Raw genomic sequence first — 13,938 nt, 5'->3', positions numbered from 1 at the left:
TAGTGAGCACTTTCTCTGCTACCCCTACTAACTGGAATGCTGTGAAACCCAAGCTACATTATAATTCAAACAACTTTTGAATATAATTTGCATAGGACAGGGAATTCCTTGGAGGTCCAGTAGTTAGGACTCCGTGCTTACAGTGCAGGGGGCACAGGTTTGATCCCTAGTCAGGGAACTAAGATCCCGCAAGCTGTGTGGCACTGCCAAAAAATTAAAAAATAAATAAAATAAAATAAGATAAAATAATTCTCCTTTAAAAAATAATTTGTATATGACAGTTTGCTAATCTTTTCTCATAAATATTTTCTGGGGTTTATTTTTTATTAAAAACTTTTTTTTAATCCCCCTTCTTTTTTCCCCCAATTTTATTGAGAAATAATTGACACACAACCCTGTATGAGTTTAAGGTGTACATCCGGATGGTTTGATTTATGTATATTGTGAAATGATTATCGCAGCTAAACATAGGCTTAGTTAACATCCCTCATCTCATGCAGATACAATACAAAGAGAAGAAGAGAACTCTTAGGATCTACGCTCTTAACAACTTTCCTATATATCGCACAGCGATGTTAATTACAGTCATCACGTACATTATATCCTTAGTACTTATTAATGTTGTAAGATTATATCTTTTGACCACCTTCCTTCAGTTTCCTCTCTCCCCACCTCCAACCTCTGGTAGCCACAAGTCTGATCTCTTTTTCTATGTTTGGTGTTTTCCTTTTTGTTTTAAATTAATACAACTTTATACATCAGTTATATTAAAATAAATTTCATTTAAGTGAGATCATACAGTGTTTGTCTTGTCTTTCTCTGACATGTCACTTAGCATCATTTTGGGTTTTAGCTTTTGCTGGGTTTTATTTCTTCTTTATCAGTGTCTTCAAACTTACTCTCTAGCTTTAGCCTACATTTATTATTATTTTATTTATTTGTATTTTATTGAAATATAGTTGACTTACAATGTTGTGTTAATTTCTGCTGTACAGCAAAGTGATTCAGTTATGTATACTTTTCCATATTCTTTTCCATTATGGTTTATCATAGGATATTGAATATAGTTGCCAGTACTATAGGGTAGGACCTTGTTGTTTATCCATCTTATGTATAATAGTTTGCATCTGCTAATCCCAAACTCCCAATCTTTCCCCCCCACCCTCGCCCGGCAGCTACAAATCTGTTCTCCATGTCTGTGAGTCAGTTTCTGTTTCATAGATAAGTTCATTTGTGTCATATTTTAGATTCCGCATATAAGTGATATCATATGATATTTGTCTTTCTGGCTGACTTCAGTTAGTATGATAATCTCTAGGTCCATCCATGTTGCTGCAAATGGCATTATTTCATTATTTTTTATTAGCCTGTATTTTTTAGACCTGAAATATACAGACATGTTAAGAAAAGTGATGGGAGCTATCAATGCCCCCCACCTTCAACTTGTCTATGTATTCCTTGAGGTTCTTCACAACTTCTCATGAGGAGGTACCTGTGTAAATGTGAAATATCTGCTTCCAGGGAGGGGAACTGACTTTATATATTATCTATCCATGTAATATTTATCTTATTTAATCATTCATTCATTCATTTATTTATAAATTCATATTTATTTGGACTTTTTTCCCCATGAAATAAAAACAAATCAGTGATGGTGAAAATTCTTCCCTTCACCTTTTACCATCAGTGATGGTTTCCTCTTTCCCGGTGGTCTTTGGGTTTGGCTATTCTGTTTTAGGAACAGTCTTACCTAGATGGTAGACTATCAGATAGGACCAGGGCAGGTTGTGCAGGGGCTGCGTGGGAGCAGAAGGGGACCGGGCTGTGTTGTCTACAAGCCTCGCTGTGTTCCAGGATGCAGCACTGATGGACTCATCACTGGATTTCTGAGATCCTTCTGGGAGGTGCATTGCTAGAAGGGTCTCGCTCTTTATTGAGGCTGTCCTTAGTAGCATCTTGGGATAACTCGGGGATTCATTTCTATCCCGGAAGATAAGAATTTAGTTTGGGAAGGACCAGAGAACCTGCCATGGCCCATGGTGTGTGAGAGAAATAGGAAGGGATGTGGGATCCTACACAGTGGGATAATTACAAGGATGCCAGTGCTTCTTTTTGTTTCTTGAGGAGATTGGACAGAATTGAGCTGACCTCACCGTGATTTCCATGCGAAGATCGTTTGCCACTGATGGAAATGTCCTTCTGCCTTTTAGAAGCAGTACACCCTCTTAGGGCCCTTGCCTACACCACGCCATTAGAGAAATCCATTGGCTTGTTGTTAACCCAATGGGAAATCAGGGAGGAAAGGAAGGGGACACTACACTAACCTTTTGCCTTCCCTCTGTTCTCTGGAAGGCTATTTGTGCTTTGTTGAAGACAACAGCATCTCAAAGCCTTTCCTCTGGCCTTGAAGACCAGATGCACAGGACGACCAGATTAGCCTACAGAAAAGAGCTAGTAGAAAATGGAGAGGCTCACTCTAATGTATCTTTTGTTCTATGAAGTTCCTGTCTGCAAATCATGTGTTGGTCATTGCAGCTAGTACCAGAACCTGAGAAATAAGAAAGACTTTTAAAATATTTTATTTATTTATTTATTTATTTATTTATTTATTTATTTATTTATTTATTTTTGGCTGTGTTGGGTCTTAGTTGTGACACGTGGGATCTTCATTGTGGCATGCGGGATCTTTTGTTGCAGCACATGGGCTCTTTGTTGCAGTGCACGGCCTTCTCTCTAGTTATGGTGTGCAGGCTGCAGGGCACGTGGGCTCTGTAGTTTGCTGCACGCGGGCTCAGTGGTTGTAGTACATGGGCTTAGTTGCCCCGAGGCATGTGGGATCTTAGTTCCCCTATCAGGGATTGAACCAGTGTCCCCTGCATTACAAGGGAGTTTCTTTACCACTGGACCACCGGGGAAGTCCCAAGAAAGACTTTTTAAAAAGAGAAAAAGTTAGTAGCTCTTTCTCTTCAGGTACTACAAATAGGAGAAGTTATGAAGGTAATAACATTTGAAATCTTGCCCAGTTTTTGTTCAATAAATACTTTAAAAATGCTTTCAGATTTAAGACAAAAGATAATCCTACAAGCAAATAATTTTTTTTTCTTCCTTTCCTCCTCTTTAGGCTTTTCCTCCAAATGCCATCACTGTATTTTTTTACTGCAGTTCAGTGACGATATTCTTTACAATAATCAAATTGGTCAGTTACCGCCTGCACCTCATGTTTGATGAAGGAGAATTGATTCAGCAAAGACCCTCGGGAAAGAAAGAAAAGCCAAATAAAAACAAAGAGGCCAACAGTGACCACATAACTGATCACAAAAATCCAAGGTAATGTTTCTCATTAATGCATCAGTTCATAAGTTAAAGGTTTTAATTTTGATTAAGATAATTTTTCTCATGTATTAGTTGTTTATGAAAATATGCCAGGAGAGGCAGACGCAAATATGTACATTTTTCTTATATTTAAGCATACACTTAGGCAGAAAAATGTTGATAACCCAGATGTTTTAACTGACTATTAATGTGACCTTATACCATGCTCTGAAATTCATTTGCGTGATGCTTAGCATAGCAAAATATTTTTATCTAATCACTTCAATGCTTAGCGCACGCCAGAGTATTTTCAGAAACAACACTTGTGTTCTTTCTGAATGTAATATAAAAGTAATACATCGCAAGGAACTAAAATATTTTTTATTATTTTTTATTCATTATTGTTATTATTATTTTTTTTGGCTCGTTGGGTCTTTGTTGCTGCACACAGGCTTTCTCTAGTTGCGGAGGCTGGGGGCTACTCTTCGTTGTGGTGCATGGGCTTCTCACTGTGGTGGCTTCTCTTGTGGAGCATGGGCTCTAGGCTCGTGGGTTTCAGTAGTTGTGGCACATGGGCTCAGTAGTTGTGGCTCGTGGGCTGTAGAGTGCAGGCTCAGTAGTTGTGGTGCACAGGCTTAGTTGCTCTGAGGCATGTGGGATCTTCCCAGACCAGGGATCGAGCCTGTGTCCCCTGTATTGGCAGGTGGATTCTTAACCACTGCACCACCAGGAAAGTCCCAAACTAAAATATTAAGAGTAATTCTCAAGTGAGTATTCGTCACTATTCTTGGTCTTATTTCTGATAGTTCCTTAAGAGAGCATGTCTTATTTTAAAGTAGTGTTTAAATGAGGTATCACCTCACACCGGTCAGAATGGCCATCATCAAAAAATCTAGACACAATAAATGTTGGAGAGGGTGTGGAAAAAAGGGAACTCTCCTGCACTGTTGGTGGGATTGTAAGCTGGTACAGCCACTATGGAAAACAGTTTGGAGGTTCCTTAAAAAACTAAAAATAGAACTACCATATGACCCAGTAATCCCACTACTGGGCATATACCCAGAGAAAACCATGATCCAAAAAGAAACAAGTAGCATAATGTTCATTGCAGCACTATTTACAATAGCCAGGACATGGAAACAACCTAAATGCCCATCAGCAGATGAATGGATAAAGATGTGGCACATATATACAATGGAATATTACTCAGCCATAAAAAGAAATGAAATTGAACTATATGTCATGAGGTGGATAGACCTAGAGTCTGTCATACAGAGTGAAGTAAGCCAGAAAGAGAAAAACAAATACTGCATGCTAACACATATATATGGAATCTGAAGAAATGGTACTGATGAAACCAGTGACAGGCAAGAGTGGAGATACAGAAGTAGAGAATGGATTTGAGGACACGGGGCTGGGGTGAGGGGAAAAGGGGAAGCTGGGACGAAGTGAGAGAGTAGCATAGACATATTTACACTACCAGCTGTAAAAAGATAGCTAGTGGGAAGTTGCTGTATAACGAAAGGAGATCAACTTCATGGGAGATGCCTTGGAGGGCCAGGATGGGGAGGGTGGGGGGGAGTCAGTGGAGGGAGGGGATATGGGGATCTGTGTGTAGATGCAGCTGATTCACTTTGGTGTACCTCAGAGACGGGTACAAGAGTGTAAAGCAAATATATTCCAATAAAGAGTTTAAAAAAAATAAAATAAAATAAAATGACATGAAGTGATAGTAATTAGAAAAAAAATAAAGGAGCGTTTATTAGCTTTTAAAAACAAAATTTGTATACCATGATTTTTTTTCCTTTTTATGTATGTGTATTTTTTTGTTGAATAGTTGATTTACAAAGTTGTGTTAGTTTCAGGTGTACAGCAAAGTGATTCAGTTATACACATACATATCTGTTCTTTTTCAGATTCTTTTCCCTTATAGGTTATTACAAAATATTAATGTGGCAGCCTGGACGTGAGGGGAGTCTGGAGGGGAATGGATACGTGTATGTGTATGGCTGAGTCGCTTTGCTGTTCACCTGAAACTATCACAACATTGTTAATCAGCTATCCTCCAATATAAAATAAAAAAGAGTAAAAAAAACTGAGTGTAATTCTCTGTGCTACACCGTAGGTCCCTGTTGTTTATCTCTTTTATATATAGTAGTGTGTATTTGCGATTCCCAAATTCCTAATTTATCCCTGCCCCTCCTTTTCCCCTTTGGCAACCATAAGTTTGTTTTGTTTTCTTTTTTTTAAAAATTTTTATTTATTGGCTGTGCTGGGTCTTCATTGCTGTGCGCAGGCTTTCTCTAGTTGTGGAGAGTGGGAGATACTGTTTATTGTGACACGAGGGCTTCTCATTGCAGTGGCTTCTCTTGTTGCGGAGCATGGGCTCTAGGTGCACAGGCTTCAGTAGTTGTGGCACACAGGCTTAGTTGCTCCTCGGCATGTGGGATCTTCCCAGACCAGGGCTCGAACCCATGTCCCCTGCATTGGGAGGTGGATTCTTAACCAGTGTGCCACCAGGGAAGCCCCTAAGTTTGTTTTCTAAGCCTGTGAGTCTGTTCCTGTTTTTATGTAAGTTCATTTGTGTCATATTATAGATTCCACATATAAGTGATATCTTATGGTATTTGTGTTTTCTGTCTGACTTACTTCACTTAGGATGATAATCTCTAGGTCCATCCATGTTGCTGCAAATGGCATTATTTTTTTATACATGAATTGGAAAAAGTGGAATCAAGGAAAAAAAATTGTTTGAGGAGTAATGCCAAAAGAGCCTTAGTTCTATTTGATAATATCCCTCCCTCTGTGTTTCTCTCGTTGGCTTAGCAATAATGGGCAGATTGACAACAGCAAAAAGGAAGAGGCCAATCGAACCCTCTCCACACCTCCCCTCCATGGCAGCTCCAGCTCCAGAGGACAGAGCATAAACTCTCATCACTCTTCTGGGCTCCTGGTTAGTGGTCTGTTTTCTGTTTCACTGTCTTCGTGCTGGAGTGTTGATCACGGAAATGTGCAATGGCAGTGACTGCAATTTACATGCACTGGTTGTAAATACTGGCCTTTGGGTGGAAATGACCTGAGGGGAGCACTTGGACCATGAGATAAACAGCCAGTCTCTGCAGTCTGTCCAGCCTGCTGGGGCTGCACTGTGGCCAGAAGAACCCCTAAGCCCACCTTCACTGCCCTTTCCTGGTCCTGTCCTTCACCTCAGTCATCGTATCTGCAGTGTCTTCCCATGTAATCCTCTCCACCACTCCACATGAAATTATACTCAAATCACCTTGTTCTAGGTTCAGTTTCTTGGGCTCTATTCACTATAGTATAAAGTAACACATTCTTTTTTCTCCTTACTTTCTGAATTACCAATCTCCCTTTTATCACAGCACCATGGGCTTGGTTGGATGTCTACGCTTCTAGGTATTTTTGTGTCTATCTTGGCTACCCATTTTCTTAGTAGACACTATATTGTCTCTTCCCCAAGTGCCATTTAGAAAAACAGTGGCTGCAGCTTGGTGTCCTCTGACTGCCTGGAAGTGGGCAGGGAGCTGAGTTATATTGATGGATTTTTGTTCTTTGATTTATTTAGGAGCTGCCAGCACAGGAAACAGTGGAAGATCTTAAAGGTAGAGTGCTTATTCTCATGGTTTAATATTTTATCACTGCATTACCCTCAGTGAAGTGAAAAATAATTTTTATAAAGCAGAATGCCAGTGAATTCATTCAGAATTAGAACTGTACCTAAGATTGCACAGTTATACTTTACCTTCATTTCTTTAACTCTTCATTTTAATTATTTCTTGTCAGAATTTGTATATCATGTCTACGTGCAGACTGTGGTATTGTATTGATCATATTTCATTGTCCTTTCTCCAGTCTGTGCCTCATGTCACGTGGCTCATAATAGCAGATATAAAGTAGAATAAATTCATCATTGATGCAATATACTTTTTATTGCAGTACTTACACCGAAAATTGACAGAGGAAATGACATTGCGTTCTGTGTATCTGCATTTCTCTATAGTTACAAATTTTGTTTCTGGGATTTTTCCTTTAATCCTCCCACCCCAAATATTTGTTTTACCCTTTTACGAAGATTGCATTTTATTGTCTTTCAGTTGCCTTCAGAAGACTTAGAAAAGAACTTTTGGAGGTCTGAATGAACCCCTTTCTTTCTCTGCAGTGAAAAACTTCTGCTGAGGTCACGTGATTAGCATAAACTCTAAGCTGCTTTGGCTTGTGAAGCCTTATGTATGTTGGACCCTCCCTGCCTTGGTTTAGAAGCATTAAGTAACTTGCCCATCGTCGTATCGTCGTGTAGCTAGTAAATCGCAGAGCCAGGACCTTTCTGACTGCAAGTCTCAACATATATTGTTTAAACCATACCAGTCAGCCTCCCAAGGCCACAAAAGAGAGAAAGCTAAAAGTCTGAATTAATTTTTAAATACAGAGATTTCAAGAACAATTTCACAGCAGAGGTGATATTTTTAAAATAAGCATCTAATCACATTCGCTGCCGGTGTTATTTTTAGTTCTGTGATTATTCGGTCTTGCTCCGGGCACTATTCATCCATTCTGGATGCGAATCACGTGGCTGCTATTGTTGATTTCAGGTGTCATCCTCTCAGATGACCAACCCATAGCACCAGTGTCATCTACCTCACCTGGGATGAAAACGGAAAGCTTACCTGCGTCTAAAGCGCTCATGCCGGAAACCACGACCACGTCAGCAATACCAGTGAAACCAGTCGTGGCAGAAACTTGCATCAGTGATGAAGGGAAGGAAAGAGGGGGCCAGGGGCAGCCCCCCTCCCGCCACCGATCTGAGGGTGGCTTGGTGGACAAAGAAGCCTTGAGGAAGGTGCCCTACCTGTCTTTGTCTCAGTACAACTTACTGGAGACAGACGTTTCTTTCCCACCTTGGGGGAGCGAGCATTCCATCCTGATTCCAGAACCTGGGAATTATGCCTTCATCAGGGACCAATTGCAAAGCCAGTCGCCCCAGGACAGCCTGAGCAGTAGCTGCCCTCAGTGTAACACCGTCATCGCCAAACCTGGGTGGGACCAGGTTTCCCAGCAGGTGGACCCGCCCTTGAACCAGGAAATGGACGACTCAGATAGTGAGGTCGCCGTCACTCTCATAGACACTTCTCAGCCTGGGGACCCACTGAGTCTGCACGAACCCATCAAGATTGTCATCACGATGAGCAGTACCCCCAACTCCATGACAGACTTGGAAAGTTCTCTCCACCTGAAGGGGGTGGGTACCGAGGGAACCAGTTTCAAGTCTGATGCTGAGGCAGCTCCCCCAGGGACGGCCGGTCCTCCCAGCGCGGAGCAGATGAGAATTCCCGTCATCACCCTCGAGCTGTCTGAGGATGGAGGAGGAGGCGTGCTGAGTCCGGAAGGCGATGGAAGTGACAGGACGCCAGAGAGACTGATGGTGGAGGCGTCCTCCAATCCGTGTTCTGGCTATGAATCTGGGGAGGGGGGCAATGCCACACAGGACCACAGTCCTTCCCCAAGAGACCGCTGTGCATCTCCCCCACCCACACTGAACGTGGTCTCTGAATCTCACGGGGGCGTGGAAGGTCAGGCTAACCTTGACCCATCATCTTGTAGAACCAGCCAGGAAAAGAGACACGCCCGGGTCCTCAGTGTAGACAGTGGGACAGATGTCTTCTTGAGCAAAAGTTCCGCAGAAATGACTAACGATAAAGAGCAAACGATGCCAACTTCCAAATCTGACCTAGAGGCCAAGGAAGGACAAATACCAAATGAATCCAACTTCCTGGAATTTGTCTCCCTGTTAGAATCAATTAATACTTCCAAGGTGGTGGTATCCAACCAAAGGGATGAGCTGGCAGAGCAGAACAAAGACAGCGGGCTTCCTGGAGGTACGATTCCACATCAGTTCTGTCCTGATGATACAAAGAAGGCAGTGCCTCTCTTTGTCATTGGCCTTCTGTGATTTGATTTTGCAACAGCAGGACAACTATCGCGTAATTGTTGGCTACTTCTGCTGTCACTGATATTTGCTGAGTGTGCCCAAACTTAGCTGTGTGATCCACATAGGTTAAACCTGGCTTACTCCACCGGGAAATTTAAGGCATAGTAACGAAGATTTGGCTTCCCTAGAAGGCAAGAATGTTTATTTCCAAGGAAATAAGCAATTATATTTTACCACGGTGGCAAGACCCCTCAAGAGATGCCGCTTCCTTTATAGAATAGATGCATTCTGGGAAAGCAGATCATAAAACAAATCTCTGTGAATGGAATCCACTTTTCTGTTGAAAGCCATTATACAGTCCTGTATACCAAATTTCCTAATTATCCCAAGTTGTTAGCATAATTATAACAAACACACAGTTCTTAATTTAGGTCAGGCGCTGTCCTGAGCACTTTACGGACATTGACACGGCTGACCCTCCATGGTGGTTTGTCTGAAAAGGCCATCATTAACGCGTGTTTTGCCAACATAATTATTATTATTTTTTTCTTTAAGAACTTTTATTGAGATACAATTGACATGCAATAAACTGCATATATTTAAAAAGTACAATTTGACATTTTTTTCTTATTAGTAATGTATATATGGCAATCCCAATCTCCCAGTTCATCCTCCGCCAGCACCCCCCCCCCCACCGCTTTTCCCACTTGGTGCCCATATGTTTGTTCTCTACATCTGTGTCTCTCTTTGCCAACATAATTATTAATAACGCCACCTTTCACTCTCAAAAATGTTCCCAGTTTGAGCAATAAGTTATACAGTTACTCTCATATTCACTCATTTATTCTTCATGTACCCTTGTATTACAGCTCCTGTTATCCTTCCTTTTTGCAGATGGTTTTCACTGACTTTCCCAAGTTAGTCTAGTACGTCTAGAGCTGAGCTTTGATTCCAGGCAGTCTCACTACAGAGTCAACACTCATAAATAATAAACTATATTTCCTGTATGAATAAGAGATTCATTCTCAATATCTCTGGGCTCAGTTTCCTTCCTGGCAAAGGATGTTACTGGACTAGGGTGTTGTTTGTTTGTTTGTTTGTTTTTGGGCACTCTACATGGCTCAAGGGATCTTAGTTCCCCAACAAGGGGTTGAACCTGGGGCCACGGCAGTGGAAGCACTGAGTCCTAACCACTGGACCACCAGCGAAGTCCCATGCACTAGAATTTTTACAAAGTCTTTTTTGTCCACATTTCTGTGATTTTTGAGTACATCATTTCTGCATAGATCTCTGAGAGCGTATCTATATGGTAAGATTGCTTGCAGGAAGTTGTGGTTCACAGGGCGGTAGCATTTCTTCGTGCTGGAATTATCCCTTTGCTGCTGGCTGTCCTCTGCTCTCTGGGCCAGTCAAGGAGCCCCTTTGGTTCCATGCTGGCAGTTCTCAGCAATTTGCTTTTGCTTCTCTTATCTTTCTGGTGCTGCATCAAAAGGCTTGCCCTGCTTGCAGGTTGGTCCACTCTTGCCTAAAAATTCATTAAGTTTTAATAATTTAAATTATGTAAAGTGAATGTATTCTCCATTTTACTGTGTCCGTATATCCAAGATTTGGCATATAGAGTAACAAGGACGGGAAAGATTCAGCTAAACTTTTTAACAAACACATGCAGTACAAAAAAGCATTGGATCCTTTGAGATACACATCTTTCTGATATAAGATGCTCATCATCTAATGAATATAAAGATTCATGTATCTATGGATGGACCTGGAGACTGTCATACAGAGTGAAGTGAGTCAGAAAGAGAAAAACAAATATCGTATATTAACACATATATGCGGACTATAGAAAAATGGTACAAATCAACCGGTTTGCAAGGCGGAAATAGAGACACAGATGTAGAGAACAAACATATGGACACCAAGTGGGGAAAGCGGGGAGGGCTGGGGGGAATGAATTGGGAGATTGGGATACCAAATTGTACACTCTAAATATATGCAGTTTATTGTATGTTAACTGTATCTCAATAAAAGTTCTTAAAAAAAAGATTCATGCATCTAGACCAGTACTGTCTAATGGAACTTTCTGCAGTGACGGAATTATCCTGTATCTGCTGTCCAGGACAGTAGCCACTGGCCACACCTAGCTATTAAATACTTGAAATGGAGATTGTGTGGCTGAGAAGTTGAATTTTTAATTTTATTGAATTTTACTTCATTTAAATAGCCACATGTGGCTACTGGCTACTGTACTGGATAGTGTTGATCCGGACAATGTGTGTTTTCCTAGGATGTGGTGTGCGGGGCAGGCAGAGCCCTGGCTTTGGAACTTGACAGCCTTGGGCCAAATTTTGGCTTTGCAGTGCCAGCTGGGTGAGCTTGCACTGACCACATCCATCTGAGTCACAGCATCTCCAGTAAAGCAGGAATGATAATATGTCACAGATTTACTGTGATGATTCAATTAGGAAAATATGTGAAAAGTCTTGCTACTTGATCTAGTTCAACCTTCTATTCTGATTTTCCCCTTGGGCTATATGTGAGGTTTATTTGGTCTGTCTACTTAAGTTTCTGCTCTTAAACTTTTCAGCCAGCCACGTTCAATCAGAACAGGATTCAGCTGGAAATCTAGGGAGCGTGCAAAGAGATGTGGATGCGCTAAGGTTTTCTAAGGAAACGAGCAGTCTGGTTGTCAGGGACTTGCAGGTACAACAGGGAGGGAGAAGTTGTAATGGGTCATATACCTATTCCAGGAAGGGACAGAGGTTTTTTTGTTTCTTTGATTTAATTTTTAAAAAGTATCAAACATTTGCTGTTCTTATTATCCTGTGAATTACTCTCTTCCCTCCTATTTTTTTATTGAAATATAGTTGATTTACAATATTATATTTATTTCAGGTATCTAACATAGTGATTCACAGTTTTTAAAGATTATACTTGATTTAAAGTTATAAAGTATTGGCTCTCTTTCTTATGCTGTACAGTGTATCCTTGTGGCTTATTTACTTTAAACATAGTAGTTTGTACCTCTTAATTGTGTACCCCATCTTACCCCTCCCCACTTCCTCCTCCCTACTGATAAGCACTAGTTTGTTCTCTGTATCTGTGAGTCTGTTTCTGTTTTGTTATATTCACTAGTTTGTTTTATTTTTTAGATTCCATGTATATGTGATAACATACAGTATTTGTCTTTCTCTGTCTGACTTATTTCACTAAGCATAATAACTCCATGTCCATCCATGTTGTTGCAAAGGGCAAAATTTCATTCTTTTTTATGGTTGAGTAGTACTCCATTGCAAATATCTATACCACATCTTCTTTATCCATTCATCTGTTGATGGACACTTAGGTTGCTTACATATCTTGCTATTGTAGACAATGCTGCTGTGAATATCTTTTTGAATTAGTGTTTTTGTTTTCTTCAGATATATACCCAGGAGTGGGGATTGCTGGGTCATATGGTGGTTCTAGTTTCAGTTTTTTGAGGAACCTCCATACTGTTCTCCATAGTGGCTGCACCAGTTTATATTCCCACTAACAATTACTAGGATTCCTTTTTCTCCACATCCTCACCAACATGTATTACTTTTTGATGATAGCCTTTTCTTTTAATTAAAAAAAGTATATTTATTGGCTGTGTTGGGTCTTTGTTGCCGCACACGGGCTTTCTCTAGTTGCAGTGAGTGGGGGCTACTCTTCATTGTGGTGCATGAGGTCCTCATTGCTGTGGCTTCTCATTGCAGAGCACGGGCTCTAAGTGCGTGGGCTTCAGTAATTGCAGCACATGGGCTCAACAGTTGTGGCTCACGGGCTCTAAAGCACAGGCTCAATAGTTGTGGCGCACGGGCTTAGTTGCTGCACAGCATGTGGGATCTTCCCGGAGCAGGGATCGAACCCGTGTCCCCTGCATTGGCAGGAGGATTCTTAACCACTGCGCCACCTAGGAAGCCCTGATGATAGCCTTTTTGATGACAGCCATTCTGGCAGGTGTGAGGTGACATCTCATTGTGATTTTGATTTGCATTTCTCTGATGATTGGCAATGTTGAGCATCTTTTCATGTGCCCGTTGGCCATCTTTATGTCTGCTTCTTGTTGTTGTTGTTGTTTTGTTTGTTTTTAAGCTTTTTATTGGAATATAATCACTTTACACTCTGTACATCTTTATGTCTTCTTTGGAAAAATGCCTATTCAAGTCTTCTGCCCGCTTTTTGAGTTGATTTTTTTTTGATATTTATTTGCACGAACTGTTTATATATTTTGGATATTAACTCTTTATCAGTCATCTCATTTGTAAATATTTTCTCCCAATCATTAGGTTGTCTGTTTTGACAGTGGTTTCCTTTGCTGTACAAAAGCTTTTAAGTTTAATTAGTCCCATTTCTTTGTTTTTGCTTTTGTTTCCTTTGCCTCAGGAAACGGATGCAAACAATAAAGCTGCAATTTATGTCAAAGAGTGTTCTGCCTATGTTTTCTTCTAGGAGTTTTTTTGGCTTCTGATCTTACATTTAGGTCTTTAATCCATTTTGAGTTTATTTTTGCATATAGTGTGAGGAAATGTTCTAATCATTCTTTTACATGTAATTGTCCAGTTCTCTTTATGGTACTTTTATTTCCAACTCAGGTCGTCTCCCCAAAGGCCTCTAGAATTATCTTTAGGTCTTGGGGATATTCTAGAATTTGA

General features: G+C 40.7%; 1 protein-coding gene across 9 annotated transcripts in view; it reads left to right on the top strand.

The window, feature by feature from the left end:
- PCNX2 (pecanex 2) overlaps positions 1–13,938 on the top strand; it is a 288,254-nt gene that overhangs the window by 27,005 nt on the left and 247,311 nt on the right. For 7 of the 9 annotated variants that reach the window (XM_057737507.1, XM_057737504.1, XM_057737503.1 and 4 more), the window contains exons 2-5: positions 3,122–3,327; positions 6,139–6,265; positions 6,899–6,935; positions 7,923–9,206. In XM_057737507.1, coding sequence (XP_057593490.1) covers positions 3,122–3,327; positions 6,139–6,265; positions 6,899–6,935; positions 7,923–9,206 — 1,654 coding nt within the window. Of the gene's footprint in view, positions 1–3,121; positions 3,328–6,138; positions 6,266–6,898; positions 6,936–7,922; positions 9,207–13,938 lie in introns of those variants that run through there. The other 2 variants (XM_057737510.1, XM_057737511.1) reach the window with 2 other exon arrangements.

The sequence above is a fragment of the Hippopotamus amphibius genome, chromosome 5, assembly GCF_030028045.1.
Source record: "Hippopotamus amphibius kiboko isolate mHipAmp2 chromosome 5, mHipAmp2.hap2, whole genome shotgun sequence".
In the NCBI taxonomy this organism is placed as follows: domain Eukaryota; kingdom Metazoa; phylum Chordata; class Mammalia; order Artiodactyla; family Hippopotamidae; genus Hippopotamus; species Hippopotamus amphibius.
The sequence above is the reverse complement of the archived record's forward strand: the minus strand, read 5'-3'. Positions and strand labels throughout refer to the sequence as shown.